The sequence below is a fragment of the Protopterus annectens genome, chromosome 7.part0 (assembly GCF_019279795.1).
Source record: "Protopterus annectens isolate FY-2018-M chromosome 7.part0, PAN1.0, whole genome shotgun sequence".
Lineage (NCBI taxonomy): Eukaryota > Metazoa > Chordata > Ceratodontiformes > Protopteridae > Protopterus > Protopterus annectens.
The window spans coordinates 1,694,212,413-1,694,230,466 of record NC_056739.1 but is presented as its reverse complement, the minus strand read 5'-3'; the positions used below and the strand labels follow the sequence as shown (position 1 = coordinate 1,694,230,466).

The 18,054-nt window shown below is 44.4% G+C and overlaps 1 protein-coding gene across 2 annotated transcripts in view; it reads right to left on the bottom strand.

Moving 5' to 3' along the window:
* FANCI (FA complementation group I) overlaps positions 1–18,054 on the bottom strand; it is a 2,406,750-nt gene that overhangs the window by 1,333,442 nt on the left and 1,055,254 nt on the right. For both annotated transcript variants that reach the window (XM_044078210.1, XM_044078208.1), the window contains exon 16: positions 3,012–3,082. In XM_044078210.1, the coding sequence (XP_043934145.1) occupies positions 3,012–3,082 (71 nt within the window). The remainder of the gene's footprint in view (positions 1–3,011; positions 3,083–18,054) is intronic.

Below are 18,054 nucleotides of genomic sequence, written 5' to 3'. Positions count from 1 at the left end.
AATAAGTGGTGATAGAGAGGGTTTTTTTTCTGGAGGTAGGCAGGCCATCATTTGGACCATGAGAATTCTGCATCCCAGGAAGACATGGTCTTGGGAGGTCATCAGAGACAATTTTTGGAGGTTTATGGTAAACCCCAGGCTCCTCAGAAGGAACATAGTGTAGTCCAGGTAGTCCTGTACCAGCTTTGGGGATGAAGTCTGGATGAGGATGTTGTCCAGATAAGGAAACATTTGAATACCCCGCATTCTGTAGAAGGCTATTACAGGGGCCTAACATTTTGTGAATACTCAGGAAGCCATAGACAGACCAAATAGCAAAGCACAGAACTGAAAGTGAAAGGAATCCACAGCAAACCACAGGAGTTTCCTGAAGCAAACATGAATGGGAATATGGAGATAGCTATCTTTTCTGTCTAAAAATACCATGTATGTCTGAGGCAGAATCAGTGGTAGAGAGTAGAGAGATTTAACATGTGAAAGGAAAGAACCTTCAGAAAGGTGTTTAGATTAGACAAATCTAAGCTAGGCCGCCAGGGGCCTTCTTTCGTGGGAACCAGAAACATTCGGCAGTAGAACCCTTTTCCCTTTTGATTTGGAGGCACCTCCTAGATGGTACCCTGGGATAACAGGGAATGCAGAACAGGAGGGAAGAAACCCCTTTGGTCCTGAGGGGGTTGTGGGATACCTTTCAAGGGTGACAGGTACTCCCGAACCATGAAACATCCTTGTTTGATGATGGTAAGTACCCAAGAGTCTTGGGTTATCTGTTTCCAAGCTGGGACAGATAGGGTTAGACAAAGGGAGAAAGTGATATTGGGGTTTGGGGCCTGGTAGTCACAGGCTACCAGGCTTTGACTGAAAGGACTGCTTTTGAAAAGGAGTGAAAGGGGAAGATCGTGCAGAGGGCTGTTTTCTATTGTCCTTTTTCCCCTTGGGAGATTGATACTTAGAGGCCTTCCTCACAAAAGTGGTTCTAGCTGGAAAATTCCTCTAGAAGTGGGGAACAGGGAAAACAAAAATGTGCAGACTTCTGCAGCTGCAGATCCAGATAAGGTATTGTTGTCTAAAGGGGCATCCATAAGCTTGGCTTTAATATCATCTGGCACAGGCTGCAACCTAAGCAAAGAACACCTCCTGAAGACAGATCCTGATGCTGCTGCCCTGGCTGAGGCCTCCACAGCATTATAACTGCACTTAATGGAGTGCCTACTAACCTGGCTGCAGGATTTTAGAACACTGGATATTTTTGCCTTATCAGGGAAATCTGGAAGGTCCGAAATAAGTTTAACAGCATCTGCCATGAGAGCCAGGGAGAATTTTGCCATATGGGTTTCGTAATTCATGGCTCTGAAAGCCAGAGTGGCAGATGTATAAACCTTTTTGCCTAACCTCTCCATAATTTCACTCTCTATCAGAGAGGAGTAAGGAAGTGGAAGGTAGCAATTTGGAGGTTTTATCTGCAGCTACAGAAATGGTTGAGGGATCCACTGAAGGGGCCTTAAAGTGAAACTTAGCATCCTCAGGCACTTTATAAAATCTATCAAGGCATTTAAGGGCTGGAGGTTGGGAGTCAGGTGATTTTGACGCAGTAGAAAAGGCATCCAAAAAGGTAGACAATACAGGGGAATGGCAGAGGGATTAGGTGACTCCATCTGTAAGAGGTCATAATACCTCTTTTAGGTTTCAGAGACCTGACAGCAGTCCCATTTAAAGAAATCCTTCATCTGCACAATGATCTCCCCAAATGTAATATCTTCCCCAGGGGAATCTGTGGCATTAGTTTCCTCCTCTGGGGAAGCATAGCCCAGAGGAGAAGCAATCTGTGAGGAGTAAGCTAATGACTCTTCCCCAGATGAGTCTTCTTCCTCAGAACAGACTTCTTACACCGGCCTTTTCCCAGGAGTGGAAGGGGATAGGGGCTAGACAGGAGCTGTGGAATGGCATAAGACCATAAAGGCATTAAAGAGACCTTGTGTAAAGACCTCCCAGTCAGGGGTTTGGTCTGATGGCATTACTTGCAGGCCAGAAGAAATATGCTTTGTTTTCTGCTTTTTCTTCTTAGGGGCCTCCAACATATGATGGAGGAAGGAGGTCCAGAAGTTGGGCGACATTCAACAATGTCTGAGAGAACGTCTTCCTGAACCACTATCTAGCTAACACCACACAAGCCTTCAGAAATAATAAGCTGTGCCCCCCAGCAACTGGTTCGGACACCTGCGATTCCATCCGGGATGTGCTCACAGACTCCTTGACAGCTTTCCCCAAGGTACCCGATGGAGACTCTACAGTTTCCATTGTGACCTCTGTGCCTTCATCGGCCTCGGGTGGGATGCCTGGAATACAGGGAGCACTCAAAGGTTCAGACCGAGATTTCTTGGCTTTTTTGGTTTACGGCTCTTACAAAGGGCCCCGTGTTGAGTCCATATCCTGCGCAAGGTTCGTAAGGTGCTGATTTTCCAAGTACAGCCTAAGGAAAGAGAGACGGCTCCGAAGAGTCATTGGGATAACGGCCTTAAAAATATCACAAGACATATAGTCGTTTTCTGAGCCTAAGCAAAAAAGACAGAGCTCGTGAGCATCTTTATGTGGAATCTGCCTTCCACACTGACAGTTGCCCTTCCTAGCTGACATTAACTCACAAAAAGGAACCACAGTAGCAGATATTGATAACAAAAAACTCCTATGGGGTACTTATCTGAAGCACTATCAAAGCACAACGCTACTTTCTAAAGCGAGCGAAGACTGGAGCTGACAGTCAAACAGGTGGCAGAAAGGTTCTGAGGAAGGTGCATGCTGACGTCAACTTTGTACCTGATGTACGCTGTGTGATGCAAGACTACGCATGTACCTTCGCAGTAGCAATTTAAGTTTGGTACAACTGTCGGACATACAAGTCAGCCGGAAGCGGATTTCCTCATGTTATGGGTACTGCAGCATATGAATAGAAGGACATCAATTATTATATTGATTACATGTTATATTCTCTATTTTAGAAAATCAAGCAGTCTTACCTTGAAAACATGGCCTTTCTCAGAACGAGGATCAGAGAGTCCTTCATAGACATACTGACTTTCAGCATAGGCTACAGTGGCGAAAGGTGGGAAAAAAAGTTCAATAACTTTAGTAAGATAATTTATTTTACATACCTGTAATGCAAACACGTTTAAGTAGTAATGCATGTCTGGAGATTCAAGGTCAGTTAACTTATATACTGGTAACCAAGTTGTATAATAATACCTTCCCTTACAAAATTCAGTTTACTGCAACTTTCAAAAGAAAATGGCAATCAGCAACTATTTACATATATAGAGCCCCATAAAGTTTAAATTGTACTCAACAGCTTTTTTGCCCAAGAACTGATCACTTCTTTACCTCTGAATTATGAATCATGGGAAATTACTAGGCTATTGGCCCTGAAGCCCTTGCAAGCCTAGCAAGAATTTTGTCCATGTTCTGTTAATTCAGTACCCGATGACCCTGGTTCCAGGTGGAATCCCAGAGCTGTATTTTCTAATCCCTATCCAGTTATCCAGGTTGCACATAAAAAGAGTTAATTAGGTACTCTGCTTGACATGGAGTGGGAGTCTATTCCACATAAGGGGAAGTTTCTGGGACACGAATCTGTCCCATCAACAAGTCCTACCGACTTCACAGTCTAGGTTGAGGTTGCGTGTGGGGGTTACTCGAGTGGAACTTGACTTGCTGATATGAAGCAGTCGCATCAAGGAGGGGTCTGAGATTGCTTTGCATGCCAGACAGAGGTCACCTCTGAGGAGTCTGTATGACACTGAGTAGAGGGATAGGGCCCTTTAGCCTATCTGTATAGGGTAGATGTTTCAGGCCATAGATTCTTCTGGTGAGGAGCCCCTGTGAAGGCTGAAAACATAAAAGAAGAAACAGCTGCTATGCAAAAACACAAGTGCAAGTGTGTAGGAACTTACCATAAATATAATAGCTGAGTGTATTCACTGCTGCAGTAATGACTATTCGGATTCCAGACTGCAAAAGTCCAACAGTTGGCCTGAATAATAGAGCTTTCACCTTCCCCCTCCAGTCCCTGCAGCCTCCAACCCTTACTGACATCAAGGCATCAGTGGTATAAAACAAGGTCAGCCAGTGCCATTTTTCTCTTTCTAGCAAGTTCAGGAATTATGTGTAACCACCCTACCATGACCAGTCCAGTTTTGACTCATCCCAGTACGAATATCACAACTAGAAGAACCCCAAGGCTGCACTTTATTTAATGTAATTGTTGACCAAGAAAATCCCACTGAGCACAGAGGCCCCTTTTCAGCAGAGGCCCCGAAAGAACAGCTCTAAAGGATACATATTAAGATTTATACATAGCGCAGCAGGCTGCTGCTTACCTCTTATACTGGAGATGTCTGATTTGGAGGCAGAACGGTGGCAATTAGAGGAGAGGGAAAATGTAGTTTGGATACACACTCCAACCCAAAGTTGCATCATGGAAAGAAAGGAAGGCAGGAAAGAGAACTGGCACTGCAACAGTGAAGCTACTCAAATCTCTACATCTATGGCATGTTTCTAAACAACTATATATTATGGTCGTCATGATTCACTGTTGCAGTACCGATGCATGTAACAGCTCCAAGAGCTTAGGGAAAAGAGGATGGCTGGCCTGGTGTGGTACCCAGGAATATAAAGTCCTGAAAAACTGACATGGCAAACCCTGCCTTCATTCAGAAAAGTTGGCTAAGTTGTAATGCTTACCAAAGGTGTAAACAGGTGACCAGATAGCTGCTTCCAAACTGGCTTATGTAATTCCCATTCTAAGGAAGGCTGTGGTGGTTGCTATGCCCCAAGCAGAATTAGCTCATTTTATCTGCTAGTGGTTTTCCATAATAACTAACAAAATGTAATGCAATGTACTATCCATTTGGATATGGTTTGCTTATTGGCGGGCTTTCTTTCTCTTTATCAAAGGCAGTAAAGAACTGATGAGACTTTCAGTATTGCTTTCTCCTGCCCAAGAAGAGCCTTAATTATCTGTGCACAGCCACATAAGAGGACAGAGAATACTTGCAGGCAAATGGTTTTGTTTAATGACAGTCTTTAACTACTTTTGGCATGAAAGAGAAGTGAAGATGATGCCCTGCCCTTGTGATAGACCAGGAATGATTACCTGCACATGACAGCTTGCAGTTCTGAAACATATCTTGCTGATGTCAAAGCTAACAACAGGGCAGTCATCCAAGAGAAAGTACAGTTTGTGTATACGTACCATAAATGTAGATATTCGAGTGCATTCACTGTTGCAATCCTACCTTGTGGGATTTCCCACCATGGAACTACTTGGCTGGGCTGAATACCAGACAATAGTTTTCCTCCGCCTGGAAATGGTAGACACCTTATCCAACGTCACTGTGCTTGGATATAAGAGGAGTCAGCCAGCACCATGACCTCAGTACTTTTCTTGCCCCTAAAGGTTGGAGCCCCTGGAAGGCCACTGAGGCCAAGAGTCTGTGACCCTGTAATCCAGAAAAAAAGAGCAGCAGACAGAGGATTAACCCAAATGAGAAGGAGAATGCCCCAGCCTGCACTGTAGGCTGGAGGGGAGAAGGGAAGGAAAGAATACTGCAACAGTGAATACACTCCAGTATCTACATTTATGGTAAGTATACACAACTGTACCAAGTTCTTTGTGTTGCAATGCTGCATTCCTAACTTGTAGGATGATTCCCAAAGCTGAAAGGAAGGGGGGAATGAAAGATTAAGGAGAAGTGAGGATGCCCTGCAAGATGGCAGTGGCAAATCCTGTTCTAGACTTGGAGAAGACAGAAATATGGTAATGCTTGCTAAAAGTATGCATTGAAGACCAGTTTGCTGCCTTTAAAATGTCCCTCGTGGGCACCCCTTTGAGAAATACAGTACAGGTAGCAGTAGCCCTGGTGGAATGTGTCCTCGCAGCATCAGGGGTGTTTCTTACCATGATGGCTGTAACAGAAGGAGATATAGTGGAAGATACATTTGGAGATGGTTGGCTTAGAAACTGTTTTCCTCTCAGACCTACTGGCAATGATTACAAACAGTTGGTCTGATTTGCTGATGCTCTTCATTCTAAGTAGTAACGCAGCTGCCTATATACATCCAAAGAATGAAGGACCCTTTCCCCCTTGTTTTGGGGAATGGAAAGAAAGTAGGCAAATTAATGCATAGACTGATTTAATGAAGTCTCTGTTGCCATCGTGGGCATAAAGCAAGGGTTAATCCTGAGTAAGACCTTGTCTGGGTGGAGAATGATGAAGGGTTCCACACACGAGGGCCTGCAGCTCAGAAATTCTTCTGGGTGAGGTGACAGCTACTAAGAGGGCAGTCTTCCAGGCCAAAAATGTTAAATCAGTACAAGTAGCTGGTTCAAACGATGGAAGAGTAAGTTTCTCCAACATAAAACTAAGGTCCCAGGGTGGAAATGGAGGCTTTCTGGGAGGTCTAATGAGAATGACTCCTCTCAGAAAATGTTTCATGATTGGGTGTGAAAAAAGAGGAGGCTGAAAAGGTAGGTAGGCTGAAATAGCTGATGCATAGATTTTTATGGAGGAATAAGAGACCTTTGTCAAACAGGCTGGCCAAATAAGACAGAATGAAAGGAATCTTGGCTAGATGAGGGTTTTGCGCTTTTTGTCTGCACCAAAGGATGAATCTTTTCCATTTGGCTGAATAAGATTTCCTTGTGCTATGTCTCCTGGCCTCTTCTACAATATCCAGGACCTGCTTGTGAAGTAAAGGTTCATTACATTAAATTAAGGTATCTTTCATGCTGACAATTTGAGCGTCCACAGGTTGGGGTGTATAATCTTGCCCTTGTCCTGTTTTAATAGGTCCATTCTCTGTGGCAGCTGCCATGGTTCTGTGCTGGTTAGGCTGATTAAGAGGGTACCAGTGCTGCCCGGGCCAGTCTGTTAGTATTATTCTTGGCGCCTCTTCTCTTATCTTTAACAATACCCTAGGAAGCAGTGGTATAGGAGGGAGGGCATACAGGAAAAGGCATGCCCAAGTGAGAGAGAAAGCATCTGTCTTCCTGGTTGACTTCATTTTATCTCTGGAGTAAAACTTTTTTTCAAAGTAAGCAGTTTCTTTGGTGGCAAAAAGGTCTTTTAATGGCATAGGATCATAGAAGGTTACTAGGCTATTGGCCCTGAGGTCCTTATAAGCCTAGCCAAGAGTTTAGCCCATGTTTAGACAAATCAGCACTCAATGCCCCTGTCCAGCAGCGACATGGGTGGAATCCCAGGGGTACATTTTTTGTTTCCCATCCAGTTATCCAGGTTGCGCTTAAAAAGGGGTAAAGAGGTACTATGCTTGATGTGGAGAGGGAGACTATTCCATAGATGAGGGAGTCTCTGGGACACAAATCTGTTCCGCCAACCAGTCTTGTTGATGTCATAGACCAGGTTGAGGCCATGCATGCGATTTACACAAGTGGAGCTTGGCTTGCAGATATGCAGCAGTTCCATCAAGGTAGGGTCCATGATCATTTTGTATGCCAGACAGAGGTAATCTCTGAGGAGTCTGTATGAGACCGAGTAGAGGGGACAGGGCTTTTAGCCTATCTGTGTATGGTAGATGTTTGAGGTGTTGCATTAGCCTGGTGAGGAGCCTCTGTGGTCTCTCCAGCTGCTGCATGTGCTTTGCAAAGGACACGTCAAAAGGTGCGTTGCACTCAATAATGTGCCTTATAAGGGAAGAATACTCCTTGTCCCTGGATGAGATACCCTAACTTATGAGGTGGACCATGTAGAAGGCTTTCCATACCACGGAAGCAACATGGTAGTCAAAACGTCAATAGCTATCAACCTGGGTGCCCAAATCCCTCATGACTGATTGAATGCTTAGGATGTTGATGTGATAATGTGTGGGGACGTCCCGGCACACCCCATTTTTTGGCTATGCTGAGAAATACTTCCTGATGCAGCTGCCATTCGCTGGGGTTTGACAGTCTTTTGCTGAAGTGATCTGCTAGTTGGTTGTGTACACTCAGCAAGTACTGTGCCATGAGGTGTAATCCTAGGGAGTGTGCTATTTCCCAAACATCCACTGCTAGGTGGCAAAGTGGAGCCCTCCTGTTTATGTACCACATAATCATGGTATTGTCTGTCTTTACTACTAGTAGTCTGGGCTTCATTTCCCTTTGGAAGGCTATCAAGCCTTTTTGGACTGCCGTAAGTTCTTTTCGATCTGTGTGTTTCTATCTGAACTTAAGAGTCACATTTGCCTTGGGTCTGGAGGCAGCTAAAGTGGGCTCCTCAAACTATTTCTGACACATCCATTGTCTGAGTTTGTTCCTGGGTATAAAACTGAGGGGGGAGACCTGGACTGAGGGAACATGCCTGGGCCCACCAGGTGGATTCCTTCCTGAGGCAAGGGATCAGCCTCATCTTGGCTGTGAATGTTGGGACCACACATTCTTGCAATATCATTGAAGGTTCCTCATGTGCAGTCTGGCCAAGGGAATCATGAGAATTCAAGAGGCCAAGTTACCCAGGGGCCCAAGGTACTTCTTGGCTGCGACCATGATTTGTTTGAAGTACAGTGACAGATAAGAATGCTTGTCTGGGGGTAAGAAGGCCTTCTGGAGGCTGGATTCAGTAGGGCCTCCGGGAACAAAATCCTGGTTGTGTGGTCTGTCTGAGATTTCTGTGTATACGTGGTGAACCCCACTGAGGTTAAAAGGTTTTGTCCGATTTGAGTTTTTATTAGGTTTATTGCCTGGATGAAGCAATCATTCAAAAAGGGGTAAAGTTAGATCCTCTCTGTTCTGCAGAAGTCTATCAGTGGGGCTAGGCATTTTGTTTAGACCTTGGGAGCAGCAGACAGGCTAAAGGGGAGAGCACAGAACTGATAGTGCCTGGTACCTGCTCTGAAACGTGAAAAGCTTCTGTGTGACTCCTCTATAGGAATATGAAGGCATGCATCTTTTAGGTCCAGGGTAACCATGAAAGCACTGGCTGAGATCATGGATAGACGTTTTTGAAGGGTCAGCATCTTGAATTTTAGAATCTGCAAGAACTGGTTGAGTGTTGACAGGTCCAGTATTGGCGACCATGTACCTTATTTTATGGGTACCAGGAAGCATCTGGAATAAAATCCTCTTCCTTCTATCCTTCTAAGGGTTGTGGTATGGGTTCCACACAGCTCTGAGCACACAGTAACTATCTGGGTCAATGCCTTGGATTTTTGGTTTGGTGGAATGTCTGGGAAGCCTGAGGGAACCAAGGGGCACTGGAATGTGAGCTTGTAACCCCTTAAAGTAACGTTTAGTACCTAATGATCTGTAGTAATGATAGTCCAGTTTCTGTGGAACAGTGCTAGCCTCTCCCTAGCCTGGGGGAGAGGGGGGACAGGGACTACCATGGCCAAGTCATGGTCGCTCCCTACTAGGAGCCTGTGGGGGCAAACCACCTGGCTTAATGGGTTCCGAATGCCATTGCTTGGGCCATTAGTGCTGTCTTTGGCTCCTTTCTCTATGGGGTTTTATTACCTAGCCTTGGATTGGAATGGAAAGGACCAATGCTTAGTAGTGTAGTTTCTGCTGAAAAGAGGAGGTTGGACTTGAAGTCCTTAACAGTCTCCATGGACTTGGCCTTATCTTCCATTTTCTTGAGTACAGCATCAACCTTGAAACTAAAGAGAAAGTCTTTTTCCAAAGGGGTGTCCAGAAGGCTGGATTTGACATGGTCTGGGGGGGGGGGGACTGCTCTCTCAGCAAGGCATGTCTTCTTATGATGTAATCTGTAGGTGCAGTCCTAATGGAAGCTTCCATAGCATCATAGCCTCAAGTGCAGGGAGTGTTTGGCTACCTGACAGCAGGAATTACAAAAGTCTAATAAATTCCTCAAAGAGAACCCTGCTCTCCATGCCCATCAATTTCTGCTTCATCTGATCCAGGAAATTTTCCTGGTACCTAACCATGTGAAATTGGCAGTTTAAGGCCCGCATGGTGAAGGTAGCAGATGTGTAAACCTTTCTGACAAATCTGTCGAAGGCCTTACTTTCCTTGTAATTAAGTAAGAAGCTTTTGGAAGAGCCACCTTTTGCTCTCTTAGGGCCTGTGGTCACAAAATCAGGGTATGCCACAGGGTTCTTAAGGAGATGTTTGTGTGAATCCAGAACCCTATAAAACCTATAAGGCTTTCTAGGGGCAGGAAGCAGGGGGGCTGGTTTTAAAGAGAAATCCTAAAATACATCTACTACCTCTAAGACAGAAGGTATGGCAAGGAGTTCATGTTCATAGAGGTTAAGAAATTCTCCATTTCTTTTCTTTGATTGAGGGTAGTCTTGTACTTTGTACTTGAAGTGTTCCTTCAAGGTGATTAGAGTTTCCTCAAAGGAAATATCCTCAGGAGGGGAGGCAGATGAAAGGATCTCCTCCAAGTCTGAATATCCAAAAGAGACAATGGAAAAACCCTCTTCAAAGGTAGAATCCTCCTGGTTGAAGTCATCATCTTAGTCAAAAGAATAAAAAAAATCTTCTGGAGAGGTGTCTCTTTCTTTTACCTGGACTGATCTCAGGGGGAGGGGATGTGGATCTACCCAGAGAGATCAGCTGTTCAGCCAACCTCACAAGATCCTGCTGGTATGCCTGAGAATGGAAGCTGGTAAGCCTAGGCAGAGGCTGGGTGGAAGCCACTTTCTTGTGAGTGGTCCTAGGTTTTGGCATGTGGTCGACCTCAAGCCCAGAAGGAACAACAGACTTTCATGGGTAAAACACTGCTGCAATGTGCTGGTGATGAGAAGAATTGTTGGTCTTAGTATGGTCACTGGAAGATGAAGCTTGCATAGCAGTCCCAGATCCAATTGACGAACTGAGTCCTACAGCTTGAAAAGATGTTCAGTGAACAGAAGGCATATCGGACTCTAAATGGGTCTCAGTAGAGGCCTGCACCACCTCAGTCATGGAAGGGGGTTGCGAAAGCACCTCACCTTTTTTAGTGATAACAAGCCTAGGATGACTGGCCGATGGCAAACAAGCACCGTCCAAGGCCCTAAACCCAAAGCATTTTCCTCGTCTCTTTTCTGACTAGGCATGCCTGCTTCAGCTCGATCGGCAGATGTCATAGCATGTCAGCGGTCAGATGACTCACTAAAATATATCACTAAAACCTCAGTCCTATCCATAATGGTGCTATTACTAAAGTAAATACAAAGATGGCAGTTGGGGACATTGTCTTCCAGCCCAAGCAAGTCACACTAAAAGAGTGGAAGTCCTGGTGTGGTATCTGTTTGCCACAACAGAGACCATTATTAATTTTCTTTAACATTAGTCAAATACATAAAAAGTTCCCTAATAGAGTACTTGGCTTTCTGGAGTCTTCTTTCTCTGGTGTGGACCAAAAGACACACTTGACGGGCACTCTGCTTTAGACTCCAATGGCAAGAAAGAACCAAGGTCATGGCGCCAGCTGACTACACTTATACCCAAGCGTAGTGACACCAGATAGGGTGTCCACCCGCCTCAGTAGGATTGAAACTATTCTCTGGTAGTCAGGCCAGCCAAGGGCTTCCATGATGGGAAATCCCTCAAGTTAGGACTGCAACAGTGAACACGAAGAACATGAATTTAGCTGAGGTGGAAGCAAGTGACTTAAAAGGGGTACTGTAAGCTTTTTCAACTCAAAATTGAGACCCCATGGTTGGGCAATTTTTTTTTCTCTCTCTCTAAAGAACTTGCATACAAACCCCCTTTGAGAAACTGTTTCAATAACAATTGGGAGAAAAAAGGGGGGAAGGGGAATTCTCGAGGCAGAAAGACAAAACTGGCCGAAACATGTATTTTTAAAGAGGCATAATACAGCCCTCCTTAGTAAAGGTCTGACAAGTATGTGAGGACTAGAGGCACCTGTGCTGACACTAAGTCCCCATGCTGTTTCGTAGCACAAATAGAAGAACCTTTCCCATTTTGCTGCATAAGATTTTTGCATGATGGGTTTCCTGGTTTCTCTTAAGATGTGTAGTACATTCTTAGAAAACATGCTTCTGAAAAGATGAGTAGTAGATCACCCATAACGTAAGCCTTGGTGTCTACAAGCTTGGGTGAATTGTTAACCCCATTTTGGGTTAGGAGGGCTATATGCTGAGGCCGCATAACTGGTGCTTCCCTCATTAGGTTCAGCAGATACAACATAATTCATACTTCCATTGTTAAGATGCCTGGAATAAAATAGTGCTAACACTTCTACTTTTGGCCTCTCCTCCCTAATTATTATTTGTCTCCCCATAAAATCTCACTAGATGACTTCTCTCCATACATTCAATTGCTCCATTCATTCCATGGGGTGGGAGCTTGACATTCTTGGGTTTTGTCAGAGCCCTATGGCCCATTTGCTCATACCCAAAAAATCATACTGACACATCCAATACCACAATGTCAAAAAGTTGAGAAAGTACACATCTTCTTCAGCAGCTTGCTGAGTACCGCTGCCTTCCAAAGGGAATATGGCTTTGCAGCGAGAATCCCCTAATCTTCTGCATCACTGCAGTGTCTGCTCCAAAGTCCCATACTCCATGCATATAACACATAGTACTCCTGCTAGATGCCACCCAAGCGGTGAGTGCCTCCATTCTGCTGGGATGAGCAAGCCAGTAAAATATGCTTGTACCCATTCTTCCCTAACGGCTCCTACAGGTACCAGTGACACTAAACTCTGGTAACCTGTGGCATAGTCTGGCTTTACTCTCTACATCATTCATGCTGGTCTTCTGCAATACCATGGAGCACAAGGGAATGGGTGGGAAAGCATACAGATATAGACCTTTCCATGAAGCTAGAAGACGTATGTTGCCCTGGGGTTTCTTCTGGATATCCTGGTGCAACATTTGCTCAGTTGCCTGTGTTCTGGAGAAGCAAAAAGTTCTGTTTCCAGCACACTCCACTTGTGGAGTGAAACCAAGAACACTTCCCTCTAACATCTATTGGTGTTGCTCTGTGATAAAATATACTATTTGTTGGGGGCAGGGGAGGGGGATTCAGACTTGCCTCCTGGGTCAGTTCCTGTACCTGCATAGTTAGGCTGCACAGGAGATAACAGTGCCCTAGTTGCTTCTTTAAATACCACATTACCATGGTATTGTCTCTCTGGACTTGCAAGGTTCCTTGTTGCGAGATGTGTTTGATGGTTCAGCTAGGTAACTGAATCTCTTTCATGATCATATGCTTTTTTCCTTAAGTTTCTGTCTCATCTCTCCTGTATTTTCATTTCTCTTATGTGGGCTCCCCATGCACAGTCCAAGTCTATCTAAAAAGTATGAAGCTTAGTACCAGACTGAACAGCACTCTCAGGTTTAGACAGATTTGCCCTACCACTATGAAAGTTCCTTCTTGATGTAGGGAAGCAGATGAATGTCAGTCTGCAGTAGGTGTGGATGCTGGCACCGCCTGTTTCTGAGACATCACTGCAGCTTTATGTGCAATCTTGCCAAGAGGACCATCAGTATGGAGGACATGTATCCCAGGACATTAAGGAATTCCCAAGTATATTACGTCACTCTGAAGTACTTGGCTATGAAGAAGATTTTGTCTGTGAGCAGGAAAGCATTTTGCCTGTGAATATATAGAACACCTCACAACAAAGTGACTTCACTTGAGTTTCATCTGGGAGTTTTGCAGGTTTAGGGCCAACCTTATGGCATGGAAACAGTGAACGGTGATCTCCAGATCCATATTTCCTGCATAGCTGAGACCTGAATGATGCAATCATCCAGGCATGGGTAAATGTGAATCTCCTTTGTCCTGCATATGGTGAAAATTGTAATCTGGCAAGGATGAAAATTTGTAATGAGTGCCCTTTGTTTCAAATCTTAGGAAATGCCTACCCTTTTAGTCTATTAGGTACGTACAGATAGACATTTTTTAGGTCTCATGGAAGAATAAGGGGCAAAAGGCTTTGTAAAGACTGCATCTTGAAATATCTGGCAGTATAAGAAACAAGCTCCATCTTGAAAGGTCTAAAGAACCATTATTTTCTTGGGACTAGAGTAACCCTGGACTACAACTATGTCTTCTTTCTTTTCCCAGGACCATCTCTATGGTTCCATGTGTCAACAGGTTCTCTATATGCAAAAGCATAAGATGTTCCTGGTCTTTAGGGATAAGTGAAATCCCCAAGAATTTTAGTTTTGAAATTGTATCCTGCGACCCTTTTTTATCTTCTGCAGAACCCACTTGTCCTGAATGAGGTCTTCCTGGTGTTTTGAAAAGGTCAACCAGCCTCCTATCCTTGATTAGGACAGGAAAGTGAGCATACTGAGAAAGGAGGATGTTTGAGTGTTTTTTTCTTTTGGTAGTGGAAGGGAGGTGCTGTTCATACTCACAGCTGGGCTTCATGTTTGCCTTTAATTCTCAGCTTGCCCGTTTTTCCAAATCTGCTCTTCTTCCATTTCTGGTCTATTTTTGTTTTCTTTGAATTGGAAGGGACAGCTTTTGCAAGGGTAGTTTCTGATGTACCTGGGCTGTAAGGAATGAAAAATAAAGTTATGTACTCAACATAACGTTCCGTCTATGTTGTCTATCTTAATTCATCCTTGACCTTAGGGTACTCTGTTCCGATCCTTGGAACTGGCTCGGCCGTTACACAGTTCACACCAGCCAAAAACTCTCAAGCTAAAACTCTGTCCACAATACCAATCTTCATACTACCTCAAATCGAGTTTGCAGTCACATAGTAAGACAGAGGAATTTGCAACAGCAGAAAGAAGCCATGTCCAAGGTCAATCCTAACAAGTTTCCAGGACAAGCATCCAATCCTCCACGAAGTCTACAGGAGGGGGAAGTGTCAAGGATGAATTAAGATCGACAACAGAGATGGAACGTTATGGAGAGTGCATAACTTCTTTATCTGATGTCATCAATCATCATTCATCCTTGACCTTTGGGACACAGTACAAAGTTACTTTAGGTCCTGAGTGGGCTTATGGAAGAATATTCCTGAGAACCATAAAGCCAAAGGATGCTCTTCTCCTGGAGACCATATCCAATTAGTAATGAGTAATAAAGGTATGTGAAGTAGCCCATGTTGTGGCTGCACATATTTCATCCATGAAAGCCTTGGAGTAGATAACAGCTGACGTGGCTACTGATGTTATGGAATGCGCTCTCACAGGCGCAAGTAACTTGAGGTTGTTGTGATTGTAAATGAAAGTAACACAATCTCTTGGTCATTTAGACAAAGTAACTTTTGAGTCAAATTTTCCAAGAGTTGGACCAGAAAAGAATACAAATAACTGTTCCAATTTTCTAGATTCTTTAGTCCTGCTGATGTATAATCGTAATTGTCTGTGAATGTCCAGCAAATGCATGCAATATTCACCTTTGCTGAAAAATTGGGGAAGAAAACAGACCAATCAATAGTTTGATTAAGATTGGATTCTGAGACCACCTTAGGAAGAAAGGAAGGGTTGGTTCTTACTGAAAAGCTATCCTTATGAAAAAACAGATATGGGGGCTTTGAACATAATGCTTAAATTTTGGAAACTGCTCTAGCAGAAGTAATTGCTGTTAGAAAAAGAGTTTTCCATGAGAGAAAGTTTAGGTAGCAAAGTCGCTGCTGGCTCAAAGGGGAGAAGCTCCAAAGATTGTAAGGCCAAAGTCAGATCCCATGGAGTTATAGGATCTTTAAATAGAGGTTTTAATTGCAAGACCCCTTTAAGGAACACTTTTGCATGAGCGGTGGGAAACTAATGAATGGTCCTTGAAGCCATTGTGGAATTTTGAAATGGCTGCCAATTGAACCTTGATTGTGGAAGGAGAAGCTCCATGATCAAAAAGGGTAACTAAGCATACCAAACCATTTTTGACAGGTGCCGAGAAGGTATTGAGGTCATTATCACAGTCCTAGGTCGAAAAATTCTTCCATTTGCTAGGGTAGAGTTTTCTGCTGGATGGTCTATAGAAAGCAAGTAGACTTTTTTGATCTGGGGAAGGTAAGCTATTCTACCTGGCAACTAATGGAATTGGAAGAACCAAGCTTTAAGCTTAAGATTCTGAAGGCTGGGGTGTACCAGACCTTGTGGATTAAACAGCAGGCCTGGAACTGGGTCCAAAATCCATGGACAGTGAATTAGATGAGGCCATACGACGGGGGGCCACAGGGTCCAATGAGGATCACTTTCCCTCTCAACCTGTAAGCGTTCTTCAAAAACAGGGGAATGAGAGGGAAGGTGGGAGTGTAGAGAAGACCTAAGAGCCAATCAAGAACAGCATCTCTTGGGGACTCACCCTGAGGGGGAATTAGGGCAAAGTAGGTACTGCATTTGTTGTTTTTCATATGTGATGCAAAGAGGTTGTAGCAAGGCTGGCCCCAGCAACGAAACATCTCCTTTGTCATTATAGGACTAAGAGACCACTCATGAGGCAGGAGAATGCATCTGCTCAGTTTATCTACTATCACGTTGGAGCTCCCCAGGATGTGCATTGCTATTAGAAAGCACTTGGAGGCAATCGCCCATTGCCACCCTGTGAGTGCTTCCGGACATAGGGGATAAGACTTGGTTCCACCTAGTTTGTTGGTGTATCATACCATTGGCATGTTGTCTGAATTGAATTGAAATTCTTCCTAGAAGAGGACAGATTGAAAGGCTTGCAATACTAAGAGCACTGTCATCAATTCCAGCACAATGATATGTAGATTGGCCTCTATTGGGGACCAACTGCCTTGGACTGTTCTTCATAGATAATGGCACCCCCACCCCATCTGGAAGATGTCCGTGGTCACAATGGCCTTGGGTTGAGGGGGAATGAAGGACTGGCCCAAAACAATTTCCTAGGATTCCATCCACCAGGATAAGTCCTTCTTGCAGTGACTGGTGATTAGAACTGGGTATGTCATTAGATGAGTTAGGATGGACCACTGGGGAGCCAACAGCCAGTAAAGTAGCCTCATGTGAAATCTTGCTAGAGGTACCAAGGAAATGGTCGCTGCCATGGACCCTAAAGTTTGGAGGGCTAGAAGAGTGAGAAATCCGTCTCTGGAAAGACTAGCTTGTACTTGGGATTTTATCTTCTGCAGTCAGTGAAGAGGAAGGGAAGCTACACAAAAGATTGTATTCAGATGGACTCCTGTGAATTCTTGGTCCTGAATGGGAGTTAGCTGGGATTTTTCTTGATTCACTGTAATACCCACACAAGTGAGCAGGTGCAGAATGACGAATGAGGTTTGCAACAATAGATGGCTGGTGGGACTGGTAATGAGCCAGAAGTCTAGAGAAGGAAACATCCAGAATCCGTGTTGTCTCAAATGAGCTGCAACTGCCAAAATGTACATGGTGAACACCATGGAGGCCGTGGTGAGACCAAAGGGCAGCACTCTGAACTGGAAATGACTGGTTCTCAGCTAAAAGAAGAGAAATCTTCTGGAGCTTTTGTCCATTTTTATGAGGTAATACATGTCTTAAAGGTCTAAACAGTACATGCAATAGTTTTCCTCTAGAAAAGGAAGTATAGACTGAACCATGACCGTACGGAATTTTGTTTGCTGAACAAAAACTTGTTCAGAAGGCTGAGATCTAGAATTGGTCTGAAGTCCCCTGTCTATTTTGGCACCAAAAAGAACCTTTAGTAAAACAAGGATCCTATCTGGTTTGGTGGGACTTCTTGGATGCCTTTTTTTTGAGCAACTTATGAATCTCTAAGGCTGGATGTTCCCCTCTGATAAGGTGGCACATATGAGAGTTTTCTTTGTGATCTGGTAACCTCTGGTAATAATCTTCTGCACCTGGGTATCGGAAGTTATGTGTAGCCAGGCTGTCGAGTGCAGGGAAACTCATCCCCTGACTGCTTCCAGAAGTAAGTAATCGGGCCTCCTTTCAGGAGCTCCACCTCTGCTTCAAGGTCAGCATCTTCCATTATAGACCCCCTTCTACCCAAGGGGAGCCACCACCACGTGCGCCCTGAAGAGACCCTTGGGACTTTTTGAACCACATCTTTCCACTCCTCTGATTCCTACAGTAGGACCATTGGGCAGCAGAAAAACATACGCCCACTGCAGATGGGGTCTTTCCATCCTTCTTGCCCCTGGCTAAAGTTTCTTTGTCTTTGGGACC